The sequence below is a fragment of the Panicum virgatum genome, chromosome 9N (assembly GCF_016808335.1).
Source record: "Panicum virgatum strain AP13 chromosome 9N, P.virgatum_v5, whole genome shotgun sequence".
NCBI lineage: Eukaryota > Viridiplantae > Streptophyta > Magnoliopsida > Poales > Poaceae > Panicum > Panicum virgatum.
In genome coordinates, this window is record NC_053153.1 from 62,673,860 (window position 1) to 62,699,725 (window position 25,866).

The following is a 25,866-nucleotide window of genomic DNA, read 5'->3' on the forward strand; positions in this document are numbered from 1 at the left end:
TCTTGAGAAACCAAAGTACGCGCGCTCAGATCTATCTGTTCATTAATACTAGAGGACTCGGAAGCATAGAACTCTACCTCCCTCTCTCGAACTGAGCTATTTGCCTTTGCCTTTGCCTATTCCTATCGTATGAACGAGGGCTGCCCTTAATCTCTACTTCACCACCCGGATGATATTGAATTCAAATCTTTAGCATCACGTAGGCGGTCGGGTTTCACTAGTTTACGGTCAACCGTAGGGAGGGTATCCTTACGGTCGATTTTCTGACCACTCTTTTTTTTTTCTATTTTTAGTAATTTTTTGTCCTTTTTTATTTAAAAAAGTTTAGAAAAAAATTCAAGATAGTAAAATTTTCAAGAAGAAAATTTAAGGAAGGCAAAAAAAAGTTTCAGAAAGAATTGGGGAGAGGTAGAAAAAATTTCGCATCCTAATAAAAAAATTTAAAAATAAATTGAAACAAATTTGAAGGGGAAAATTTGTATATTCTAAAATAAAGTTTGGCAGAAAAAATTTATAAAAAATTTTGCATCAAAAAAAGGAAAAAAACAGATCTGGCCGCGGTCGGCGCTGGGGACGAGCGCCCGGGGCGAGCACCGGCCCCGTAGCGCTTCACGTAGGCCCCGCTGTGCCTCCCGCCGCCGGCTGGCCGGCCCCGCCGCGCCAAGATCCATATGGAGCAAAGGAAGAGAAGGGGGAACGGGAGAGAGGAAGGGAAGGGAGGCTGCCATGGAGCAGTCGCAAATGGAGAAGAAAAAGTGAAGGGAAAAGGAGATAACTCATGTCGCGTGGGCCCCGTGCACATGGGTGAAATTTATCGCTAGAGGGAAAAGTTACGGTCGGTTGGAATTTCAGCATTGCGCAGGCAGTCGCTGCACGTGTTCACCAAGGATCAGACTGACAACGGAGCCATATCCCGTTGGATTTGGAAGAGAAGGAAGGAAGGAGAGCGGCAAGCTCGGGAGCACTAGAAGCGGGCCAAGTCTTCAGAAGACCGGGCGGGCTATGCCTGTACAGTGACATACTGACATGCCCGATGACGGCTCCGTCGATGGACACGGCGGCGTCCCGTAGCGGCAGGGTCGCCGTCGAGGATGGCGCCCCAGTGTCCCGTACCGGCCTTATCGTTGCTTGGTATCTCAAGCTTCTTCCGGTCCAGCGGAAAGTTGGACGGAAGACGCGGCCGCAGCAACCCAACAAACCATGGCAAACTTTTTCCTATCCTTTTCCTTTGGATGCTTTCAGCGCAGTGTCGTCGCTAAGGTAGCCATCGATCGTCATCGTCATTTAGGATGTTAGTTAATTAGGATGTTACATGAAACCAAGTTTGTTTGTTTTTTTGATCGGGATTTCGCCATAGCGATCGCTTCATGATTTGATTGCACACGAAACGCGAAGGCAGTGGAGATCGATCATCTGCCTCGCCGACGATCTCGTTCGTGCGGAGGCATCTAGCTAGACAAAATGGACTAGTCGCTAGCTAGCTCCTTGTACTTGCGCTCGACTCATCACCACCATCGATCTTCATCACTATTCACACACACACACACACACACACACACACACACACACACACACACACACACACACACACACACACACACACACACACACACACACACACACACACACACACACACACAATACGACTCGATCACACACACTTCCGGTACACCACGACGGCGGCGGCGACGCGGCACGCAGCTGGGCGATCGAATAATGATTGGTCATGGCAGCTTGGAGGAGGCGCTCCTCCGGCGCGACCCGGCGTTGGCGCCGGCGCCCTTGAGCTCGGCGCGGATCTTGGCGGAGATGGCGTTCCTCCCCGCGACGGGCGCGCCGGCGGGCCAGAGCCCCACGCTGACGGCCATGTCCTTGAGCCCCTGCAGCCGCTCCAGCGCCTCCACCACGGCGGCCATGCGCGGCCGGTCCCGCGGCTGCGGCGCCGTGCACTGCACCGCCAGCTGCGCCACGGCGCGCGCGCCCTTGACGGAGTAGTGCCCCGCCAGGCGCTGGTCCATGATGCAGCGCAGCCGCCGGCTGCCGCCGCTCAGGTAGGGCCGGGTCCAGTCCACGAGCTTCACCTGCTGGTCCGCGTGCGCGCTCCGGCCGCGGACGCTCTCCATGGCGCGCCGCCCCGTGAGGAGCTCCAGGAGCACGACGCCGAAGCTGTACACGTCGCTCTTCACGTTGAGGTGGCCTGTCTGCACGTACTCGGGCGCCGCGTAGCCGTGGGTGCCCATCACGCGCGTCGTCACGTGCGTGTCCTCGCCCTCGGGGCCCATCTTGGCGAGCCCGAAGTCGGACAGCTTCGCCGTGAAGTCCTGATGATGGATGATCATCGGATGTGAGCTCATTATATTGTCTCATCATCGAATGATGAATCTTATTTCTGCTAACAGTCTCTCTCTGTTGGGTTCAGAATTCAGACTTGAGATGAGGAAGAAAAAAAGAAGAACAAATATAATTGTACAGCAGGAGCCTATAGGACTAGGCAGGACACCGACCGAGTCGAGCAGGATGTTGGAGGCCTTGAAGTCCCGGTAGATGACGGACGTGCTGGCGGCGTGGAGGAAGGCGAGGCCCTTGGCGGCGCCGATGGCCACCTTGATCCGAGTGCCCCACGGCAGCGTCGCCGAGATCCCTGCAGCAGACGATGATGGATGGACGCATGGTGAGTTCTGAATTCCCATCGCAGGCAGGGTGAAGAGAAACGAAGCAGAGCTACGAGCAACGTACTCCTGAAGAGGTGGTTCTCGAGGCTGCCGCGCGGCATGAACTCGTAGACGAGCAGGCGCTCCTCGTCCTCGCAGCAGTAGCCCAGCAGCCTGACGAGGTGCGGGTGCCGGAACTGGCCCAGGAAGATGACCTCGGCGAGCCACTCCCGGTGGCCCTGGAAGCCCCCGGCGTTGAGCTGCTTGACGGCGACGGGCTGCGCGGCGAGGCCCGGGCGCATGCCGGCGTCGACGAAGCCCTTGTACACGGCGCCGAAGCCGCCCTCGCCCAGCAGGAAGCTGGCGGAGAAGTCGTGCGTGACGCCGCGGAGCTCGCCCAGCCCGAACGCTTGCAGCTGCAGCGGGCCCGCCATCTCCCCGGCCGCCGCCCCCGCCTCCGCCTCGCCGCCGTCCTTGCCGCCGCCCGCCGCGGCGGCAGAGGCCGGGCTGTTGGCCAGCGACGAGAGGCGCCGGAAGGAGGCGAGCCGGCGCGAGAGCTCCGACTGCTGCGGGCGGCAGCGCGCCAGGCCGTCGGGCGCCACCGCGGCGTCCTCCGCCGCGCAGCACTTGGTGGCCGACGCCAGCACCGGTCGCCACGGCCTCGGCGGCATCCTCGTCGTCGTCGTATGCGATTGCGGGGCGTGTGATCAGGTCAGGTGGTGATAGCCTGGGAGGAATGAGCTGAGCTGAGGTGGGTATTGAGAGTGGATGATGATGCGTCGCCGCGGTGGGGGTGGTTAGCGCGGCAGGGGAGGCGTGGGGATGATATAGCAGGAAGGGAGCAGGGCAGGGAAAGGGAAGGCGAGGCCAACCGTTCCAACACACCACCCAACTGCTCCGAACCACTCCCAGCTTCATCCGGCAATGGTGCGCTTATGGCAGCAGGGGCCTCGCCTTTCCCGCGCGCTGCCGAGCACTTGCTTGTCTTTTCCTGCGCGTAGGATTTCATCGAACCCACGCAACCCTGCTGAGCACTTTGCCTGACTAGCAGTGGTTCTCACTTGCTTAACGGTGATGGGAATTACACCCTGATGATCGAGTCGAGCGTCCTTTTCAAGAAAAGGAGGAGTAGAAGGAATCTGAAAATTGCGATAGAGACATTCCAGATAGTATTATGAATTACTAATTATCAAGGCCGATTAATTTTCCCTCTTGGGGAATGCCCAAACTATTTAAGAAAAAATCGCCGGCCACTTGAGAATGATTTATGAAGAAGAAGAATGACGCTTAGTCATTTGGAGAAAAAAATAATTGAGAAAATTTTAATATCCTACAGTGAATTATGATTAGTTCAATTATTGAAGCCATACAAATAGCCTAGTGGTAGAACCTCTTTGGGATGGCGGCTCCGCTCGGAGGGGCACTATTGTGCCACTACAGTGATGAAAAAAAAGCTCCAGCTCCATACTACATTTGCCGGGGCAGCGGAAGGAGCAGTCGGAGCTGCATTTACTTGCTCCTCCGGCTCCGCTCTACAGGACGCTATAGGGCCGGAGCTGGAGGGAGGCCGGTCAAATGGGGCCGTAATTTCACCGCTGGTCACGTTGATGCTTCCGATTTCATTTCAAGAAAACGAGTGGTTTGTTTTCACCGTGCCAGATTTGTCGTGTCCAAAAAATTTTTGTGCAACTGTTTGTAAAGCGCCAACAGCTGCGGGTGCCAGTACGCAGCAGCGGCATCGGCAGCACGCTAGGGGTGACAAAGTCAAAGTCAGGGGTGACAATGCAGGCCGTGACAACTGACACTAATTGTATGGATTTTTCTTAACTGGAATTTCTACTGACGTTAACTCTTCGTTCTTTCCTCGGTAGATATAAATTTTTTTATTTGACCTTGCTAGATGTAATTAAGCATCAACATCGCAAATTCGTTGCATGTTTTATGTATATACATTATCTCGCCTTGTACTAGTGAAGCCTCCGTCGACGATCGGACGACAGACACGCATCATCCAGGCAGTCAGCGTGCTACACGTGACAATCGACGCGGCAATAACCAATTCCCCCCCCCCACCGTACTGTACATGCTGCTAGCCTGGCATTATTATTATTATTAATATATATATAGTACAGTATTGCGCACATGTACCGTACGAAGCAGTAGGTTGTAACGATATTGAGCGTTTGACTGGTCGCTGACCCAAAACCCCTGCTGGCCTGCATGCAGCAGCATGCATGATGGGTACAATACGCGTTCTGGGCACGCTGGGCACGGGATGCTCAGCTCGTGCTGGGCACGTGATCCTTCCTTCACAGTATTTATCTATTTATTTAATTCATTATTTATTTATTTTATACACCACCAAAAACTGGACTGGCCGAATATTGCGTGGTGGGCTGGTGGCAGCAAGGGATGAGCACACGAGTCAGTCAAGGAGACTTGATCCGTCGCTTGTTTTCTTTTTTTCCTTGTCCGATCGGAGGAATTTTGGACAACGTCGATGAGGAAGGAGAGCTGCCCCTTTTTTTGCGGAAGGGGCTGGAAGCCCATGTATTGATGTATTCATCCTCAGCAGATTACATTCAACCCCCTGGAGAAAGTTAAAATTACAAAGACCCCAAACACAATCTGCAGTCCATCGTCGTAATCGCCTCATTCCCAAGCCTGCGCCACCCTCCGATCCGCTGGAGCAGAGGAGACCGGGAAGGAACGCCATGGAGCTCCACAAACCAAACCCGTCGACGTGACCTCCAGCTTTTTGAAACCGCAATACATAAACTTTGTCGTATATAGGCAGTCCATGTCTCCATGACGGGAGTTTGGCAAAGCAAAGTAGAGGCACCGCCGACGAGCCAGAGGAGATCTCCGATGCCACAAGCGAGCCAGAGGACGCCGGTGACCTAGAGGAAGCATGCAGGACCCTAACCAGAGGGGCAGATTTGCCTCCACCCCAACCGCAATTAGGTCAGTCTTAGTGGAAGTTTCATGAACACAGTTAGATTCCGTTTGGATCATCGTCTGGCCTAAAATTTGGATGACTAAACATCAGATAACTAAACTTTAATCAATGTGTATTTGTATTTATGGATTAAACTTTAGATGGGAAACTATATGAAATATATACCTGGGCGAAATTAATCTTTTATCCAAATTAGGTAGTTGATTCTATGTACTAATGGACTAAACCGTACCTTAGTTGGGATGAAACTTTGGATCATCTAATGGACTAAATTTTAAATCTAAAGTTTAGTCCATGGATCGGGGGTAGAGTGCAAAAGTGCCGGATTGCATTAGCATCATCCCGACCATTATCAGTGATCGAGCAGCTAGCGCAAGCACGATATGTAACCACTACACAAGCAGCAGCATTACCTTTGTCGTCTCTCTCCACGTCATCAACCAATTCATTATACGTACTTTCTTATTCATTCTGGAGCAAGCAAGCAAGCGATTTTGACCCAGACGGACTCGAGCTTGCACTTCAATTAAGAAACACCAAATTTTGCATCCTCTCGATCGCTTAAAATAATATTATCTTAGTATCAGAAAGCATCCACCGATCGACGATCAGATCAGACACTCTGATGCAGGTGGCCGTGTCAGCATGCATGTTCCACGCGCGCGGCGACTACCGACGTGGCAAGGCGATTCGACCATTTTTTTTTCTTTCAGTAGCCTGGCGTTGCGCTTGCGCACATGTACCGTACGAAGCGACGACTGGTTTGACCAGCGAGCAACGCGTAGCAATCTCTCATGCTTCACCACAATATTCCTGCCTGAAACAGCAAATATTCGACCCGCGCTGCTGGCGGTGTGCTGGTCACAGGAAGTGATCAGCACGAGTCAGCAAAGGACACACTTGCTCTGTGTGTGAGAGAGCTTTGTTTCCCGCCGCAGATTGTATAATCCAGCTTATAATCTGTCAGCTGAAACAAACATATCCTAAATTATAGCCTATTAAAACAATCCACGTCATAGATGATAGATTATGATAATCCAATAATCCAATAACAAGTTGTTCTCCCTAACTTAAATATTGTACTCATTCCGTCCTGAAATGTAAGGTATTTTGGTCTGTGCGAAGTCAAGCTATTCTAAATTTGATCATTTTTTTATAGAAAAGAGTGATAACATTTTAAATGCCAAATTATAATAATTAGATCTATTATGAAATATATTTTTATACTTTACTACTAAGTTGGCCCATACTAACGCTACGGACACAAAAAACAACACATATAATATGTATACTTAGTGTCACGTTTGAATGTTAGCTGATGCACTATCCAACTCTACAGGCCGGACCATCCGCAGTTCAAGGACCGTCTGCAGTTTCAGTTAGGTGGCGGATTGTCCGTGCACCCTTTGCGGATCGTCCGCAGTACAGAATATTAGGACATCCGAACCGTCAGCAACTGTTTGGTTACGGTTAGGTGGCGGACTATCCGCACCTTTTGGCACACTATCCGTAGTACGATATCCGAACATTTTGTATTGCGGACTGTCCGCCTAAGGGCGTGGATAGTCGGTCGGGCTCTTCCTCCCTTGATTCTTGGTGCGCACCGGCCGCTCCCTCCACTCGCGCGCGCCTACGCGGCCGAGGCACGACGCCTTCGTGTGGAGGTGCGGGCGTGGGCGCAGGCAGCCGCCGCGGCCGCATGTTTTTTAGATGCAGGGCATTGCTTGTTTGTGGCAGAAGAGGTGCGAGGATCCCCTCATCTGCACCAATCCATGGTGGCGCTCTTTGACCCTAGTGGCAGAACAAGATGGCGCTGGAAACGACGACCTCTACTCCTGCTCTACGCTGCGGTGCATCAAGAAGAGTTGCGTCAGTGCATCTGAACCAATAGACCGACCCAAACCTGGGAGAGCGGCATAGGCGCCGACAACCCCGGACGGAGGCGGTCCACAACGCGTACCCACCGCCGGGGATGTCTGGCCTTTGCCCGTAGTGGAGGCCGCCGCTGGGGATGGCTGCAGCTCGCTCGGCTTGCGTGGCCCGCCCCCGCAGCCGTCGGGTGTCCGACGCCGACCTGCGCCCGCAACCGAGGGCGCCTCCGCCCGCTGGGGACGGCATGCCAGCGCTGTGGTGCTGATTTCAATTATTTTGGTTCTGTGTAGACTTATTTGATATATGTTAGATGCTAATAGTTTTATTTATAAATTTGGTCAAATTTAGACTATTTTAACTTAGCATAAAACAAAATATGCAAAATATCTTATATTTCAAGATGGTGGGGTAGATAGGATATAGGTGGATTAATTGTAGTTGACAAACAATTAATCCAAACGGAGCCAAAGCACGGGCAACATGCGCGAGTAACTAATCTTTTGTATAGTGGCGGCCGATTACATCATGGGAACATATCTGGTGGAAACCACAATTTTGTGAAAATCCGTGCAAACTATGACAAAAAAATCGTCTAAACTCACCAAAAAAATCACACATATAGATAATATGATAATACACAATCTTGTAAAATATCTTGTCCAAACACAACTTTGTTTGTGAGATATAAAAACAACAAATTTCAAACCAGAAAGCTGTCTAGATGATTTGTTAGAAATTTGTTATTTTTATATTTCACAGACGAAGTCGAGTTTGGACAAGATATTTTACAAGGTTGTGTATCATCATATCATCTATATGACTATATGTGTGATTTTTTTGGTGAATTTAGACGGTTTTTTTGCCGTGGTTTACACGGATTTTCACGGAGGTTGTGGTTTGCATTGGATACGTGAGCCGCGCAGGCGCATGCTTGCGTGTGTTAACTACTGCATAACAAGCAAAGCTAGCAGCATGTTTAAAGTCGCCTCATGCACCTCCACGTCACGCGCTCTGTGCATCTGATCAGCGCCGAAAGTTTTACAATGGCAGTCGTTATCCGAGAACATGCAGGCGTTGGGTCACCTGGCTCCAACCACTACGTACGTACCCTTTCTACGTACGGCGCCCGGCTTAGCTTTTTGCCCCGGCGGTTCTAGGCCGGCCGGAACATTTTAATTTGGTCGCATCATATATATCATTGGATTGAGCCAACTGATCTTGTTGGCGTACGTACGTGCGGGTTTAAACGGATGTTTTTATAGACTTATAGAAGAGTAGAAAAATTAAAGATTTGGGTGGATTTGAACATTTATCCGGTGTAAGTAAATCTCGTACCTTATTTGAATTTACGTCTCTGGTACTGTGTTTTTTCTTTTTGTATAAGATTTTCGAGCTGACGAACGTCGCGTGGATGGGAATGACATTCTGCCGCGCACGCAATAAAAGCACATATATAAATCTAGCCCTTTTCTGCATGTACCCTACGTCCCTACCAGACGTTGATCTTCTTCCCTGCAGCGGCGGAGGCAGCGGTGGGGCGAGAGGGGCTCAAACCCCCCTACCACTGTAATCTCCATGAAGCCCCCCTAAGCCCCTCCTACAAATTTGAGAAGGAAGAAGAAGGAGGGGAGGGGCTAGAGGAGGAAGAAGAGGAAGCAGCCCTTCCTGCCGTGATTTCTGGCTCCGCCACTGCTTCCCTGCACCTATGAGATGCAGTAGAAAAAATCAGCAAACGTATCTGTACCCTTTTCTTTTTCGTTTTTGGTTGGGCAGGACCTGAGCCCTGAGGCTTGCTGTGCGCGCCATGCCTGAATCAGTGTCGGGCGTGGTGTAATCTCCCCCGGCATAGTATGCCGGAGCTGGATCAGGACATCAGATGGTGGTCGCTCGCTCGCTGCGATGATGATGACATGGACGGATGAGAAGATTTGCGCACGATTCCGCGCGTTGCGAAAGATCGAGAGTCCAATGGCACCAGCCCGATTGCTCACTTGCTCAGGCCGGTCAGCCCATTAGACATTAGTGTTAGATTCCCAAGAAGCCCGAGGCCATTTGGGCCCGGCCCGAGGCACGCCATTTGGGCAGCTCGCTAGGGTTTCCATCTCCGCCGAGCCGTACCTCCCTCCCTGCACAGCAACTCCCCCAGCGCAGCTCGGCAAATTCGCCGCCACCGCCGCCGCGGCCCGCTTCTGAAGCCTCACGCGCACGCTCGCGCAGGCAGCCGGCCGGGTCCCGCGAACCAGCCATGGCGAAGGAGGATCTGGCCGCGGAGGCCGGCGAGAAGCAGGAGCCGGCGCCGCGCCTGGCGTCGTCGTTCGCGGAGCTGGGCATCTGCAAGGAGCTGGTGGAGGCGTGCGACCTCATGGGGTGGAAGGAGCCCACCAGGATCCAGGCCGAGGCCACCCCCCACGCCCTCCAAGGTGCCGCCGACCATCCCTCGTCCTTCCACCTGCTGGCTTGGGCTGTGCCGGGCGATCGGTCGCGGTTGCAGGCTCTCTTAATCCGGTCCGGTTTCGCTCCCAGGGAAGGACCTGATCGCGCTCGCGCAGACGGGGTCGGGGAAGACGGGCGCGTTCGCGCTGCCCATCATCCAGGACCTGCTCGAGAACCGCGACGTGCAGCAGTCTTTCTTCGCCTGCGTGCTGTCACCAACGAGGTCGGCTTGCTTCCTCAAATCTTCATTTGCCGGCAACGGAGCACTATCCGATTTGGAATGTGCGTGGTTGCTGACCATGCGACTGTGGTGTGTGGCCCAGGGAGCTGGCGATTCAGATTGCGGAGCAGTTTGAGGCGCTCGGATCAGCAATTGGTTTGCGATGCGTAGTGGTGAGTGTTATTGCTGCCAGCGAGTGTGTTCTTTTTTTTGAGTTTCCAGTTGTCTGAGTGTGGCAAATTGCGTGTGCTGCACATTGATACACTTAAAATGCTTCATCAATGTTAGAGCATTCCTATCTGATGAAGTATGCTTCTGACTTGTGTGACACAACAAATGCTCTATATGTTGGGGTGAAACACGGTGAACCAGTGCTATCAGCAGACGTTCTAAATATTGCCGCTCAAGTTCGATGCTATTTCTGTATATTGCTATCCGGGCCAATTTTGCTACCAATTTATTATTCTTTGTTGACCACCTTATTTCTCTGTCTGATGTCTATAATCGTAACTTCTTTCTTCTCAGGATTCTTTGAACATGTCACGTGCTTATATTATTAAATTAGATGCATTCAGATACCCCCTGCAGATATTGTATCTCTTATGCCTGTTATGTGGGCTTGTGGATATTTTGGTTTCTACTGACATTTTATTTTTTTCACCAGCTTGTTGGTGGAGTGGATCGGATGCAGCAGGTGTTAGCCATTGGAAAACGTCCTCATATTGTGGTTAGTGTTGTAGATTCCATGATTTTCTCTACCTTCTTCCAAGCTAAAGACCTAAAGTTTGTTTGCCCCATTTTTATAAAAAGGGCGTACCCAGTGCCGTAGACTTCCCGCACTGTGCGAGGTCTGGGGAAGGGTTGTTTTTAAGCCCCAAGCCTTACCCACACAAATGTGCAGAGGCTGGGGCTCGAACCCGGGACCTTCCGGTTACAGACGGTAGGCTCTACTGCTGCACCAGGCCCGCCCTTCGTTTGCCCCATTTTTATAGCAAAAAATATTTTTTTACTCAGTATGTTTCCAACATGTATTACGTTGAAACTTATACATTAAATGACTTCTGAAAAGCCACCACAATGGCATCGGCATCCTTATGAAATCCCGTTTCTCCCGCTGGATTTAGCTCTTGGAGCTTTTAGTATGCCTTATAAACCAGTAGCAACAAACATATAAGCTTTGATTCTCTTTGGCTCCTCCACACTTCCATGACATCAAAAGTTCTGTCACTGAATATTCTGTGAAGTCAATTCGATTTTGCATATTGTTTGTCTTCATGTGAACTAATGTACTTCTCATAATATTTCCTACAAAACTTAGGTTGGAACTCCTGGGCGTCTTTTGGACCATTTGGCAGATACAAAAGGTTTTAGCCTTAAGAAAATCAAGTATTTGGTATGTATGCTGTTTTATTATTATTAAACACATTGTATTAGTTGTGTTAGTGATTTACACTAACATCTACTGTGGGCAGAAACAAATACTTATTCTATCTACCTGATAAACTGCATCTCCCAAGCTTTTGTAACCATCTAGCTGAATAATATCTATTTACCTTTTGACTTGCTGAAGTTGCTGGAACCTACTTTTTCTATGTAAGCAATCCCATATTGTATGTTGGTAATTCTTGCTGGATACGTTGAAAAAAAATGTCAGAACATGTCATCTTACTTAATTCGTTCCAAATTTCATATCCATGATTTGTCCAAGTTATTGGCTCATATTTTATTATAGCATGAACTTCATCCTGGTTCAGTTAATTCTGTACCTTGCCTGTCAACTAAAACTGGATCAGTCTGAACTAAAGTTTTATTTTAGACATGAAGATCCTTATATATTGGAGCGTATATCTTAATTTATAAACTGTGAATTGTTGCAGGCCTGAAATTGTTTTGACATTAGATCTATCCTTTGTATTGCTAGGTATTGGATGAAGCTGATAAATTACTTAATGTGGAGTTCGAGAAAGCCCTTGATGACATTCTAAAAGAGATACCTAAAGACAGGAGAACTTTCCTGTTTTCAGCGACCATGACCAAAAAGGTTTGTGGATAGTGTTGTACTTGGTTTGTTTATGTGATGAAACTACTTAATTTACAAGACTTTTTAATAAAACAACAGAAAGCAAGTCTTGATAGTATTAAATTCTTGATACGGCCATGTTCACTGCTTCTGTTGGTAATCACAATCGTATGATACCACTTTAAAATGCCTGAGAAGATAAAAGAGTGATGATCTCTCATATCTATCCTGCCAAATGTCACTAAGCCTTTATTTTCTTTTATCTTGTGTGATTATCTTTTTCCTAGCGTGATTTTTTGGTACAATCAGTTGGCATAATCGTGGACTAATTTTATAAACTGTGTTTTTGAAATTTTGTTCGACTAAATGAAATTTCCTTTCCAACAACTTAGGTAAATAAACTGCAACGGGCTTGTCTCAGGAATCCTGCTAAGGTGACATTCTATCTTTGCCCCTCGAAGCATTTAAAAAGCAAGAAGCTGTCCACATTTTCCTCTGCTTTCTTATTAACTTTTTTTTTTCTTTGGGGAACAGGTTGAAGCAGCCTCAAAATATTCTACAGTAGATTCACTTAAACAAGAGTTCTATTTCGTTCCTGCAGATTACAAGGTCGGTTTATCTGGCCCCACATCTATGTGTTGCTGCTACTGCTGATGTCTGCTGTATAAATGATTTTCTTGAGTTCAAGTGATTTATACCCATGCCCTCAATCTTTTGTGTTGCCATGGACTACTGTAAATAATATGTTTAATTATGTTGGAATCATATCAATTTGCGATGTTTGAGTACTTAAAAAGTAGTGTCTTCTTTTTGTTTAGTTTCTTGGCCATTGTTGTATTTTTTCTGTATAGATTTCTGAAAACCTATTATGTAGATCTATATTGTTCAACTTCACAGCAGAGTATCTATTCCCATCATTTGTCTCTGATCTACCTCTTGTATGTGATTTTCAGGATTGTTATCTTCTTCATGTTCTGAATGAGAGGCGAGAGAGCATGATCATGATCTTTGTGCGCACCTGTGAATCTACTAGGCTCCTTGCTCTCATGCTAAGGAATCTTGGTTTGAAAGCTATGTCTATCAGTGGCCAAATGAGTCAGGTTTACTTTCTTTCACTTAAATGTCACACACAGACAATTAGATGATTATTTCATTTAGTTGGTTAATCCTCTGTGAGGTGTGACATGTCTTCTTTATTTCTTCCCTTTACCCTCTAACTTTTTTGTTCTATTTTTCTTTGCCAGGATAAGAGGTTGGGTGCTTTAAACAGGTTCAAAGCGAAAGATTGCAATATCCTTATTTGCACTGATGTGGCAAGTCGTGGTCTTGACATTCAAGGAGTCGATATGGTCATCAACTATGATATTCCAATGAATTCTAAGGTCTCATCCGTTCGTTTCAGTACTTGCCTCAAATGTAGTGATTTTATTTCAACAGCTTACAATGTTTACATTTGGATATGCTATGATTACACATCTTTTGTTGCTCCACATATAGGATTATGTTCATCGGGTGGGTAGGACTGCACGTGCAGGGAGATCAGGATATGCTGTATCTTTAGTGAATCAGTATGAAGCCCAATGGTTTGTGCTGATTGAGCAGCTACTTGGTAATAGCAGTTTTCCTTCCTGCACCCTCTTTACTTTTTGTTTGCCGATTTGCATGCATAACTGGAGATGGTACCTTTCCAAAGCCTGGCTCTTATTGACTATGTTTTGCAGGCAAGAAAATTGACCAGTGTAAGGTGGACCCAGATGAAATCATGATACTTAAAGAGCCCATATCAGATGCAAAGAGAATAGCTCTAACGGTATCTCCTCCTACACCAATATCGATTCTCAGTGTGATTATTGCGCCATTCTTGCTGCTAGCAAATCTGTTCAAAAGGATGGCTACCTGGCTCCTACGTTTTCTGTTACAGTCTATGACAACTGGCTCACAGAATCGTAATTGTTTATCCATGTAGAAAATGAAGGATTCCGGTGGCCGCAAGAAGAGGAGAAAGGTGGGAGATGAAGACGACGAGGTAGAAGACCATGCTCACTCTAAAAGATCGAAACCCTTCAAGAAATCTAACAGACGATGAAAGCTATGGAGTTTGTCTTGCTGAGGTAGAATCCATGTGTACAGCTCCTCGAATGTTAGTCCATTTTCATATTTTGTGCCATTGTTTCAGTGCCAACCCTGCAAGTCGCCCAATTTTGTCGTCAAACCATTTTATGCAAGACAAGAAAACTGGTTATATTTATTCATTGGTGAACTTTGGCTGTTGGACATACTGCTGCCAGTATCGTGCCCCAAGGCGTTGGTAGCTCCGCTAAGGCCAGTCTCATCCTATGAAATTTCTCCTTTCTCCTCGTAAATGAATGACAGCTATGTTAGCAAATTTGCTGATGTAGTATAATATTTAATATTTATTATACTACTATAATACTTCCATTGAGATAGTGGCGTAAGCTTACATTTGTTGCCCGCGAATTATTTTCTGCACCCCGCGTTCTGCATCGGCCTCCGCATCGATGCGCTTTGCTGCATCCAAAAGGCAACAACGGTGTCATTTGACCAGTACGGCTTTCAAGTTCGAATATCAAATTAGCAATTTACCATGGTCCAAGAAAACTTAAAAAGTGTGTCCCTAACTATTAGTTTAAGTTTTTCAAAAACTTATTACTTAAGCCGAAAATAAGAGAATTTAGGGGAGACTCTGAATAGATATAAGAAACATTATAATCCTGCTCTTGGATAGATGTTGTGCCCAGAGGTTTAAGCTGGCCCCAAAAATTGTGTTATCGTGTTGGCAGCGAGTTGGAGGACGGCTTCATGTCGTCGTCGTGATCCTGTGCCTAGCTCATAAGGTTGTGCTCTCGTCGCATCCGGTTGATGATTTTGACCATGCAACTAACCGATGAGGAGCACACTTGTCGCACCCTGCCTTATTATTAGTATATGATAGATTTCCTGATCTAGTAGGTGGAAAGAAACCGCATTACATGCAGGGTTAAAAAAACCGGTGGGAACCGGTCCGGGCCGGTTTGACCGGTTCCGGTTTCGGCCAGTACCCAATCGGCCCAAATTCAAAATTCAAATTTGAATTCAAAAAATGAAAATTTCCTAAAAATACTTCAAGGTGCGACGAATATAATGGTGTCAAATTTTTTCAAAAATTCGTTCATTTAGTATAGTTTGCGGGGATTTGAAGTTAAATCAAAAAAGAAAAAGAAAAAAATGGGCTGGCCCATTAAGGCCCACCGCATATGGCGACCGGTAAACCGGTCGTTATACCGGTCGGAACCGATTACACATGTGATTTTTAATTTGGTTTTGAATTCAACCGGTTTCCACCGGTTTTCGGTCAAACCGGTCTGGTAAACCGCTACCAGAGGGCGGTGGTTTGACCGGACCGGTCGGGAAAAAAAACCCCTGATTACATGATGACCATCCACTTCGCGACGATATGATTCCTCCATAATTTCTTGTTGGACCTTTGCTTTCACCACCCTACCTCTGGTGATGCTCCCTTGTTCCCTACTGTGATAACAATGGAGCAGCGGAATATTCAAAACAGCAAGCTAATCTATCACAAACATTTCACCGAACACTTTGTGTGCAGGAACTAAAACAGCACATAGCATCAAATCTTGCAAGCACAAACTGTCAAATGCATCAACCAACAAAATACTTGCAGCAATAGCTCACTAGAATATCAATCCCATCATCACAAATCAACATACCAAAGAACACATGCTTCTCATGCTAACTTATACATACAAGCAACCACTTGAGGGTATGGATCAATAGCAAGCAAGATGGTGACTTAACCAACACAAATAGCAAGAAAAAATACCGAATCAAGAGTGGACAACCAGATTTACGTGGAAACCCCTTGCGGGGAAAAACCACGTGCGATGGCGAGGCAAATCACTATGAGATGAAACAATACAAGAGGTGGGAGCCAACAAGGATGGGGAGGCTCCAAATCCCTCATGGATTTCACTTCCTATTGAATGGATTTGGTGGGTCTAAACCTCTCCTCTCTTCTCCCCCAACTCTCTAACCCTAACTCTCAAGAATAGAATGAGAACCACCCTGTTCAGTTCGCAGCCAGGGAAGGGGCTTAGTGGCAGCTTTGCAAAAAGGCCCTCGGAGCTCAAAACAATTGCAAACAGCCCCAATATTAGTATACAACATATGTAGACTTTGTTTTCCTTAACAAATGAGCTAATGGGCTTCCAAATTGGTGAAATTAGGAGCTGCACATCACACCTACTCTTTCCGTCTGAATTGTAAATTATTTCAATTTTTTTGAAGAGTCAAATATTTCAAATTTAACCAAATTTATACAAGAAAATACTAACATTTATAATATCAAATAACTATCATGAGATTCTTAATTTTAAATATAGTTTCATAGTATATCTATTTGGTGCTACAAATTTTTTTCTGTAATTTTGGTCAAACATAAAAATAGTTTCACCCTCCAAGAAAGTTGGATTTTTTCTGTAATTTTGGTTAAAACGGACGGAACCTGCGTTGCTGCAAAAGCTGTCGACGGACTACGCATGATGGAGTCTCGTTTTTAGAAGGGCTTGTTGGGACCACCTGCTCTGGCACTAGTAGTAGCAGAACCTGAATGATGTACCTCAACCTCAGGTATGCTGTCAGAGTTCGCCGGAGGGAGTACGTGTGAGAAACAGGGGGTCGGGGACTTGGCTCCCGGCGGCAGCCGGCAGGAGATGCAAATGGACAGTGCGTCCTTTTATTTATCTGCGATGCGCAGGAGATTTGACAAAACTGAACACGAGACGCGAGCCAGCCACTAATAATTGCTGCTGTCGCCTGTCGGTTTGCGTAAGAACGAAGATGCTCAGGATTATTATTAGGAGAAGCACCGCACGCAGCTACTGGATGAGTGACCATCTGTCCGTCTAGCTCGTTGCTGCTCCAATTCAATTCAACCAGAATGAATGAATGAATGGATGAGTATTTTTACCAATGCAATACCAGGAGATATGAACAACTTGTGTCCTTGGTTGCTTTGGTCCTACTCCTCGCGTTCTAGAACAACCAAGTTCGCTCGCTCGTTCATAGAGTTTATTTCAAGTTGGTTCATTTTGTTTGCACAAAAGCTTGGGCAGAAAAGAAGCACGGCGTCATCAAAGTGTTGGCGTTTCTTCGACCGGAGGTTACTATGTATACTTTTCTCAGGAATAAGCTTCGGCATTTACAGCTAGTATACAGTACTCCCTCCGTGTATGTTATATCTTGTTGTATAACAAAAATTTTGTCGTTTTGACTTTTCTAAATACATATATTTTTGCTATGCATATATGTTATATCTTGATGTATAACAAAATCTGTGTATTTAGAAAAGTTAAAACGGCTAATAATTTGGGACCGAGAGACTCAGATTATCATAATCACACCGAGCATTCATACTTTGTTTGTGACCGCAGGGGTTGGTGTCTCACGCGATGCAAGAGGTACGGAGCCGTTAACATGTTACCACTAAACATTACTGCTAATAGATCATCATCTCTACAAGCTACCACAACATCATCTTTGAGGTCGACCCTGTTCAAGCTTATTATATCGATCGATCAGTAACTAGTCATTTTGTTCATGAGAAACATTGCACTATTTTTTTTAAAAAAAAGAACAAAACATTACACTAATCCCAGCTAACATACCGGTACATCAACCCATGATGACAGGTAAGTAGGTATTTTGATGTAGACATGTATTAGCAGTTTAGCACTGCGGTACGCCGGGGCCGGCAAGCAGTTCGGAGATGGATGAAGCCGTTACCAGCAGACCCACCTTTGCGTTTGGCTGCAACAGCAGCAGCAATCCAGAAAGCACGATCCTCCTCTCTTCTCATGTAATTTCTGCTGCGGCTCCTTTCGGCTTGTCGCTGTCACGCACACCTCTCCGCGCTCTCTCTTCTTCTCTTATTTTCTTTTCTTCTTCCCGGACAGCAGGCAGCACTCTCTCAGCACTTTCGGGTTCCAAGCTCGCGAAGAAGCCTTCCTTGCTGCTCCAGCAGGTCGAGGAAGGGTCGACTGCTTCGTCGACGCGGCTAGCTGGACTGCATCAGGTAATTAAGCAAAGACACATCTCCCTCCGATCCGTCGGTGACCCTCGCGGTTCTAACTTTGCTTGTGCTGGATGCCTGGATCATGGCCATGGCCTGCAGTCCAAGTCCCGGCCATCATCCGTGATCTTCTCACCGATAACCTGCGTCTCGACTTCCCGTCTTGCCTGGGCGGGCGTTTAGGTGTTTAATCTGGGGGCGTTCTTGGTCTGGCTATATTTTCTCTCCCGTACCCGTAGTCTGAATTTCTCTGAACCTGCAACGAATCGACCAGCTGCTGCCCGAGTCCGTCGTTTCGTCTCCTGTCCTGCCTGCTGTGCTACTCTTTCAGCACCCCCGATCAGGTGATTCCCGGTTGGGGTTGCTTCAGCATTTCCCAGGATTCTATCTAACCTGAGAATTGACTTCGTTTCTCTCCTTTTCTTCTTCTTCTTCTTTTGGTTCATCAAGCATATTCCTTTGCCTCTGAAGAATCATCAGTGCTTTTCGGCATTCTTGGCACCCTTCCGTTGTTTCGAGCCTTGCTTCCTGACTCCATTTCCGTGTTTGCTACCGTGCTCTCCGCCGTCCTTTCGTCTGTTGTCCGACAGGAATTCGACGCATTCACTGAAGAAAATTTGTGCATTTCGTTTTACCAAGTCTTATCTCTGATCCAGCTGCGATAAAGGTACCGAGTACCTCGTGACAAAATTTCCGCAATGCTGCCCCAATCCGCCGCCCTTGCCTATGACTTGTTGTAATGGTAGGGCTCGTTTGGCGCAGCTTCGGCTTCATCCACTGTAGTAGCACTGTAGCATACTGTAGTGCAAAGCCGGCGAAGCCATGATTCCTAGCTTCGCCAGCTTCTTCACCCATGCTGTTGGCTGTAGCTCCTCGGGCTTTGGTTTAGCTTCGTAATACAGTAGTGTCGAGTACCATGATTAAGGGCACCCTAATCAAGAGACTAAATCACCCTTAAAATGCAAAACACGGCCCACGAAGGACTACAGCCCCCTTCCAATCCAAAGGAAAGGAAAGGACTTAAAGAAGTCCAATTCACGGCCCACCTACACAGTACGGCCCAACCGAGCCCCCTCGAATCCGCGGGGCAATCTCCGCCTCCCGCCGAGGCCTTCGACAAACAACCCGCGTCTCCGCCCCGCTCGAGGGCAGCGAGCCTACTCTCGAGAGAGCGGACTGGCTCCGCCTTGCTCGAGGGTAGGGAGCCTACCCTCGGGGGAGCGGATCGTCTCCGCCTCGCTTGAGGCCACCCCTCGACAGGAAGGACAAACGGCCCTTCCGCTCACCCGCCCGCCATACGGAGGTATTAAATTCCAACCTCTCCTCCGCAGCATCCAGGTCAGACGGCGTCAGGCAGCCACTCCGCGCAGTGGCTATGACCGGAGTCCCGTCCGCCAACTCCAGTCATTGCTCCGTCATTCCGGACGCTGTGGCGACACTGTGGGAACCTGCGACGTAGTGCAAGACGTGCTCGGCACTACTCCAGCCACTGTGCTGCCAACTCCCCATACCTCCTTCATACTTTTCCCTCCGCGGAACCCTCGAACGGCATGAGCACGACCCTCGGAAGCGGCTCCGACCTTGACCAGGACAAGACCCTGGCCTGCAGGACCCTCGGAACGTCGCCATGCCACGCTTGGAGGACGGTACCCCCTACAGCAACCACCACGCCGCCCGCTGGAGCTACAAGGACGCCGGCGCGATCTCCGCAAGGCCAAGGACGACGCCTAGGACAACTACCACGCCAGGCGCCATACCCCGCAGTATACTTTCTACAGTGCTCGACCACTGCACCCCCGCGATTCGGGGAGAAGACGACGACTTCCGCAATCTCCTGTGCATGTACACCGCCCCTCCTTGTGTCTATAAAAGGGGGGAGGCGAGCTCTATCTTCGGGATCTGGCAAAATACAACACTCAGCACCACTCACAGAGCACATACGCTCTTTTGAGCCCCGATATTGGCACTCGCCTCAATCAACTCCTCCTCTAGCAGAGACCTGTGAGCTTCCCTCCCTCTCTCGCCTCGCTTGTACCCCCTACTACAGGCACCCCCGGTGCAAGACAGTACAGTGCTCTCGCACACCCCTTTACTGGACGTACGGCCCCGCGGCCGGAACCAGGATAAACCCGTGCGTGACTGTGTTGCCTCCTGCATCAACCATTTGGGACGAGGAACACGCAACATCATCACTAGTTGAGTCCGGACTACCGGATCAGGACACCGACAAGTAGCGCACAGTGCCACAACACTGTAGCGCGAACCTGAAGCACCTCAGTGGAGCGGTGCCAAACGAGCCCGTAGTATGGTACCAGATTTTGTTTTGTCTTTCCTTTTTTCTTTCAGTGACCTAAACTACTTTTGTCCATGCAGCTGTCATCCTTTTCGAAAAAAAAATGGCTGTCAGCCTGTCACCATCATCTGAAATATTGCTTGTCCAGTAGGAAAAACTTTGGCAGAAGCAACTACTGCCTGCGTTTGGTTTGTGCTACTCTGCTACTCTAGAAGTAGCACAGACTTTGACGGTTAATTAATAGTATTAAATGAAGTCAGTTTACAAAACTAACTTCACAACCTCTGCGCTACTTTGCGAGACGAATCTAATGAGGTCTTTGACCGCACGATTAGAGGATAGTTACTGTAGTATTATTGTAGCCAATCATCGATTAATTACCGTCATTAGATTCGTCACGAAAAGTTACACCCATTCCTAAAAAAGTTTTGCAAATAAATTTTATTTAGTACTTCATGCATTGAAGATTAACTCGTTGCGCTACTTGTGCTACTCTCATCCAAACAGGCCACTGATTCTTACCGACAAAGCTGTACGGCCTTACGGTTATGGGGACTGATAGTGACTGGGAAGAAAAAGTTAGGCCTATTTGTTTCTATCAGTTTTTTTAGCCCCTGTCACATCAATAGTAATTTTATTTATAAAACCTTTTTGATAGATGAGTGCTAATTTGCGAGATGAATCTAATAAGCCTAATTAATCCATGATTGCTACAGTGATGCTATAGTAACCATCCGCTAATTATGGATTCATATATCTCATTAGAGTCATCTCGCAATTTAGCCCTAGGGCTCTGCAGTTAGTTTTGTAATCAGATTTTATTTAATATTAAAAAAATCAAGATTCTCTTGGATGTGACATAGTCTAAAGTTTAGCCCCTGGAACCAAACAACCCTTTACACCATTTCGCCGAGTCCTCCAGCGAATCCTACGCTAAAATGAACTGCATTTCCTTGTTTCCTTCGTTGACAGTTTGTACATGGGGGCCTCATTTTTTGCGACCATGCCTGAGCACGTTTTTTATTAAGAAGAAAGCAGTTACAAACACAATCTTGATGTGACTAAACAGAGCTTGATCAACACAAGAGCACAAATGACTAAAACTAGAGAAACACTAAAAAAACGCACACACAAACACAATGACAACACAGACAGCAGCAAAGCAACACAGAGAGGACAAATGGCACAACCCACACCCCAAGCCATAGCTCTACAACTGAACCCGCTAGCAGAAACAAACACCGTCCAGGGGCAAAGGTCTACGACCTAACAAAGGTGGCCAAGCATCCACCCGAACAACCAACCAACCACGGCGGCAAAGCATCCGTCTGAACTTCAACCAACGCGACGACAGCGGCAAAGCATCCGCTAGATCGAAAAGGCGGCAAAGCATCCGCCAGCGAAGAGAAGCTGACGACCAAGCGCGACCCGGACGATGCATATGAGATGAAGCGAAGGCAGGTGCAGGAGCAGAAGCTCTCCGAAGAGAACAAAGGACCGCCACCAACAAAGCTTCCAAGACAACGCCTCCAGGAAGGAAACGACGCCACAGACTCCGTTGTTGTCCGACCAACATGATCTAGGTTTTCACCCGGAAAGCTCGCTGGAGAGGTAGGAAAGGGGCAAAAAGATGACGCCTTCAAGAAGGTAAATGGCGTCCGAGGGCGTCGTCGTCATCGGTCCGCAAGCGGATGCAAGACTTTCGCCACCGCCCCTTTCCAACCCAGAGCCGATGGCCGACAGAGCAAACGGCGGCGCGGCCACAGAGCGGAGCGGCAGCCACGGCCACATGGCCACCGAGAGCAGCGAGGACACGTCCCCACGCCCAGGCGAAGCACCAAAGGGCGGCCAGTCCCCCGGCCGGAGGGAGCAGGTGGCGACGACGGACCACGGCTGCCCAACAGCAGCAAAGAACGCTCCCCTCGGCGCCCGCGAGGGAGCGCAGACTCCGGTCCCCACGAGGAGGGGTGCACGCCTGGAAGCGCCAACCGGAGCAGGGCGAACAGCAGACGCAGGACCGGCCAGGGGTGCGGCGAGGCCGAAGCGGACGGCCACCCCAGCGCCCAAGCCCCAGCAGCAAGGCCACGCGACCGCGCGCACCGGGGCGAGCGGCGGCGGCCCCACCCCGTCCCCGCGGCGCGGCCACGCGGGCCAGAGCGAGCGGCGGTGACCTGGAGGCGCGGCCGCTCACCTGAGACACGGCAAGGAGGCCGCGGAGGAGGAGCGGGGGAGCGGCGAGGCACCAACCCGGCAAGCAGCCGCGGAGGAGGACAAGGCAGCCGCGGCGCCTGGAAGAGCCCCGAAGCGGCGGCGCCCCTCGGCGACAACCGGCGAAGGCGGCCTAGGACGGCCAAATCTGGCCCGCGGGGGCCCAGATCCGACGAGGGAGAGCCCGAATCTGGCCCCGGTGGCCGGCGGCGACGCGTTTGGGGCCGGCGGCGACGGCAAGGTCTGAGGCCGGGGAGAGGGAGGCGGGGGAGAGAGAGGGGAAGTGGGAGGCGACGAGCTGAGCCGGCTTCGGCTCAGGCACGGGCCGCCGCCGCCGCACGGACGGTCGCCGGCGACGGTGGCGGCCACCGGAGGCGGCGAGGAGGAGGAGGTTGGGCGGCGGCGAGGGTCGCCCCCCGAGTCGCCTGGGCGAGCGGCGGGGGGGGGGGGGGGGGGCATGTGTGATTCTTGTTCACATGGGGGCCTCGTTATTTCAGTCTCTATGCAGCTAAACCTGACATGATAGAGTAATCCTGCACAGCCATCGGAAAACTAGACCCACGGTTTATGGTTGCTTTACTTTGCATTAGGTAGTCTAGAATCATACAAGCTTTAAGATGTTTCAGCAGGAACATGTTCTGAAACCTGCTAAATACCCGGTCAATTTGTTCATTAAAAAAAACCGGTCAATCTTGTTGAAAGAAATTAGTTTATTCTGTCCCCTGGACTGAGTGCCCTTGCATCCCGAAATTTGTATATTTCTCGTTGCGCAGGGGCTAACATTGAAACTCCATAAAAATCCAGATTATGCAGTACAGCTAATTCGCAAAAGGTGTGAGGTGTGCTGCCAATGAAGACCAGACACATCGATTTCTTGCTCACATGCTACGTAGGGAAAACAGGCAGACAGTGCATCTAGCAGATGCTATTGCAAGACAGAATGGTAAGATATATACAATATTGTTTCGTCGTTGCACTTATTGTTAACAATTAACATCACTAATCATTTATTTCTCATTTTTGCAGAGTGTTTACTCATTAAAAGGTTCTAAAGGTCCAGTGTTTCCTCTACGATCAATCCTCGTCTTCTTCATTGCATTATTCGGCTTCTATGTCTGCTACTTCTCCTTTAATCAGTTAACTTTCGAAAATGAAGAAGAATTGAACAGCGAAGAAGAAGAACAAACAAAAAATATTTGCAGAAAACCTGCAGTTCCACATGAGCAGAGGCGATATTTGCACTTCCCAAAACCTACGACTTATGACAGGTAACTTCCTCTGAAGCTAGATGGCCTCTCCCATGTTCTACGCATATAATTCGTGTATGTTATGTTCTCTGATTCTTGTTTCTGCACTCATTTCCTGTTTCAAAGGGGCGAATGCGCTTGTACCCCAGTTCGTTTCTTTGTTATTGTATCTATGCAAAGATCAGGAAGTGGGTGGTTTGAGACTTTGCTGAACAGCCACCCTAATGTCAGCTCAAATGGTGAAATCTTCTCAGTGAGAGATAGAAGAGAAAACATCTCGACTATTTTGGGGACTCTTGATAAATTGTATAGCATGGACTGGCTCACTAGTGCAGCAAAAAATGAATGCACAGCAGCATTTGGATTGAAGTGGATGCTAAATCAGGTAAAATATCATTGCATTCCCCACTTTACTGTGGTCTGTGTGAAGGTTGCTCAGTGAGCTGCTTTTAAAGTACATATTGTTGGGTTAGCCCAGAAATGGCACAGGAATACAGGATAGGTCCTATCATGTACCTTTGAGTCTTTGACTATATTTATGTTTTTGGACTCCAAACCTGAAACCTAGCAATAAGGATTTTGATAATTTCAAAACCTACTAATCATACATTTGCCCTGAGTAATGCTAGATATGAGGCATAAAAGTACTGGACTGCATTAAGATAGTTCATTCCATGTTTTGCAGGGACTCATGGAGCACCATCAAGACATTGTTGATTATTTAAATAGCAAAGGGGCTATGGTGATTCTTCTCTTCAGGAGGAATACATTACGGAGGCTTATCTCTGTGTTGGCTAACAACTACGATAGAAGAACAAAGCAATTGAATGGCATCCATAAATCACACGTTCACTCAAAAGAGGAGGTATGAATATGATGCAATAAAAGAAAAAAAATGAACCTATCGTATTAGCAAAAAAGATGGCTTATCTGATATCCTTTTGCTCTTACTGAAAACTACCTCACCTGATTCTCTCTGAAAAGTATTTCATCCTGTCCGTACCTTTTGCTTGGGCAGGCTGAAATACTCGCAAGATTCAAACCAAAGATGGACGTGTCAACTCTGATCCCAAGCATCAGAAACGCTGAACATTCCATGAGAACTTGCTTGGGCCACTTCCGAAAAACGCGCCACATGATCCTCTATTACGAGGATGTGATCCGCGACAAAAATGTAGTGATCACAAACAAACGGCATTCTCAGCCTCTGACTAGCTCCAAGATTACTCACACCACATATTGCTTTTTTGTGATTTATGCAGGCATTGTCCCGGGTGCAGGAATTCCTCGGAGTTCCGGTGACCAAACTGTCCAGCCAGCATGTGAAGATCCACACCAGGCCCCTCCCGGACCTCGTCGAGAACTGGGAGGATGTGAGCGAGATGCTGAACGGGACAAAGTATACTCAGTTTCTTGATGACGCAGACTATGTCAAGTGATGTTTTCTAGTTCACATCAGGGCCAAACGGGTCATAGTTCCAATTTCTTTTGGCAAAGGGTTCAAAAATATGTTTTCATTCTTTTTTCGCCGCGCATAAAGAGGGTTGCGGTTTCGGGAGTGTTGTTTGTATATGCAGGAGGTTACAGAAGGGGTGGATGATAAAAATTGAGGCATTCATTTTCCACCTTTTAGATTCTGTATAGATATATATTTTCTGGGTTTTATGGGTGCCCACCGTTGGTGGCTCGCAATTGAGCTCCATCTCTGAAACTCCAAGAAAACAGCAATGAGCAGTAATCAGATGCCGTGTGAAAGTACTTACTGATTACTTTTATTTTATTTTCAAGTTTGAACAGTTCAGTATGTTCTCCATGAACCACGACCAGTGATTGATGTGCTGCATTGGAAGTTTCACCGTTGACAGCTAATCA

At 48.2% G+C, this 25,866-nt stretch overlaps 3 protein-coding genes across 3 annotated transcripts; 2 read left to right on the forward strand and 1 right to left on the reverse strand.

Moving 5' to 3' along the window:
- Window positions 1-1,354: 1,354 nt before the first annotated feature.
- On the reverse strand, window positions 1,355-3,472 carry LOC120692664 (probable serine/threonine-protein kinase PBL15). Its single transcript, XM_039976038.1, has 3 exons — window positions 2,737-3,472; window positions 2,505-2,641; window positions 1,355-2,321 (listed from the first exon to the last, which is right to left on the reverse strand). Exons 1-3 carry the CDS (start codon window positions 3,320-3,322, stop codon window positions 1,725-1,727), a joined length of 1,320 nt encoding a protein of 439 aa, XP_039831972.1. The 5' UTR covers window positions 3,323-3,472; the 3' UTR covers window positions 1,355-1,724.
- A 6,122-nt stretch (window positions 3,473-9,594) lies between these two features.
- On the forward strand, window positions 9,595-14,580 carry LOC120691237 (DEAD-box ATP-dependent RNA helicase 10-like). The gene is made up of 14 exons (XM_039974261.1): window positions 9,595-9,902; window positions 10,006-10,138; window positions 10,239-10,308; window positions 10,800-10,862; window positions 11,454-11,528; window positions 12,057-12,176; window positions 12,548-12,589; window positions 12,690-12,764; window positions 13,109-13,255; window positions 13,400-13,537; window positions 13,653-13,764; window positions 13,877-13,965; window positions 14,122-14,266; window positions 14,332-14,580. Exons 1-13 carry the CDS (start codon window positions 9,728-9,730, stop codon window positions 14,239-14,241), a joined length of 1,359 nt encoding a protein of 452 aa, XP_039830195.1. The 5' UTR covers window positions 9,595-9,727; the 3' UTR covers window positions 14,242-14,266; window positions 14,332-14,580.
- A 3,425-nt stretch (window positions 14,581-18,005) lies between these two features.
- On the forward strand, window positions 18,006-25,774 carry LOC120693158 (nodulation protein H-like). The gene is made up of 7 exons (XM_039976565.1): window positions 18,006-18,249; window positions 23,552-23,690; window positions 23,774-24,015; window positions 24,121-24,379; window positions 24,680-24,859; window positions 25,013-25,168; window positions 25,257-25,774. Exons 2-7 carry the CDS (start codon window positions 23,670-23,672, stop codon window positions 25,431-25,433), a joined length of 1,035 nt encoding a protein of 344 aa, XP_039832499.1. The 5' UTR covers window positions 18,006-18,249; window positions 23,552-23,669; the 3' UTR covers window positions 25,434-25,774.
- The last annotated feature ends 92 nt before the right edge of the window (window positions 25,775-25,866 follow it).

Excerpts from the sequence above, each read along its gene's own strand:
- LOC120692664 (XM_039976038.1), bottom strand. The coding sequence starts at position 3,322 with ATGCCGCCGAGGCCGTGGCGACCGGTGCTGGCGTCGGCCACCAAGTGC. Across the intron at positions 2,642-2,736 it reads CGAGAACCACCTCTTCAGGA|GGATCTCGGCGACGCTGCCG; the intron begins GTACGTTGCTCG and ends CGTCTGCTGCAG. Across the intron at positions 2,322-2,504 it reads CCAACATCCTGCTCGACTCG|GACTTCACGGCGAAGCTGTC; the intron begins GTCGGTGTCCTG and ends ATCCATCATCAG.
- LOC120691237 (XM_039974261.1), top strand. The coding sequence starts at position 9,728 with ATGGCGAAGGAGGATCTGGCCGCGGAGGCCGGCGAGAAGCAGGAGCCG. Across the intron at positions 10,309-10,799 it reads TTGGTTTGCGATGCGTAGTG|CTTGTTGGTGGAGTGGATCG; the intron begins GTGAGTGTTATT and ends TTTTTTCACCAG. Across the intron at positions 12,765-13,108 it reads TCGTTCCTGCAGATTACAAG|GATTGTTATCTTCTTCATGT; the intron begins GTCGGTTTATCT and ends TGTGATTTTCAG.
- LOC120693158 (XM_039976565.1), top strand. The coding sequence starts at position 23,670 with ATGCTATTGCAAGACAGAATG. Across the intron at positions 24,016-24,120 it reads AAACCTACGACTTATGACAG|GGGCGAATGCGCTTGTACCC; the intron begins GTAACTTCCTCT and ends CCTGTTTCAAAG. Across the intron at positions 24,380-24,679 it reads TGAAGTGGATGCTAAATCAG|GGACTCATGGAGCACCATCA; the intron begins GTAAAATATCAT and ends CATGTTTTGCAG.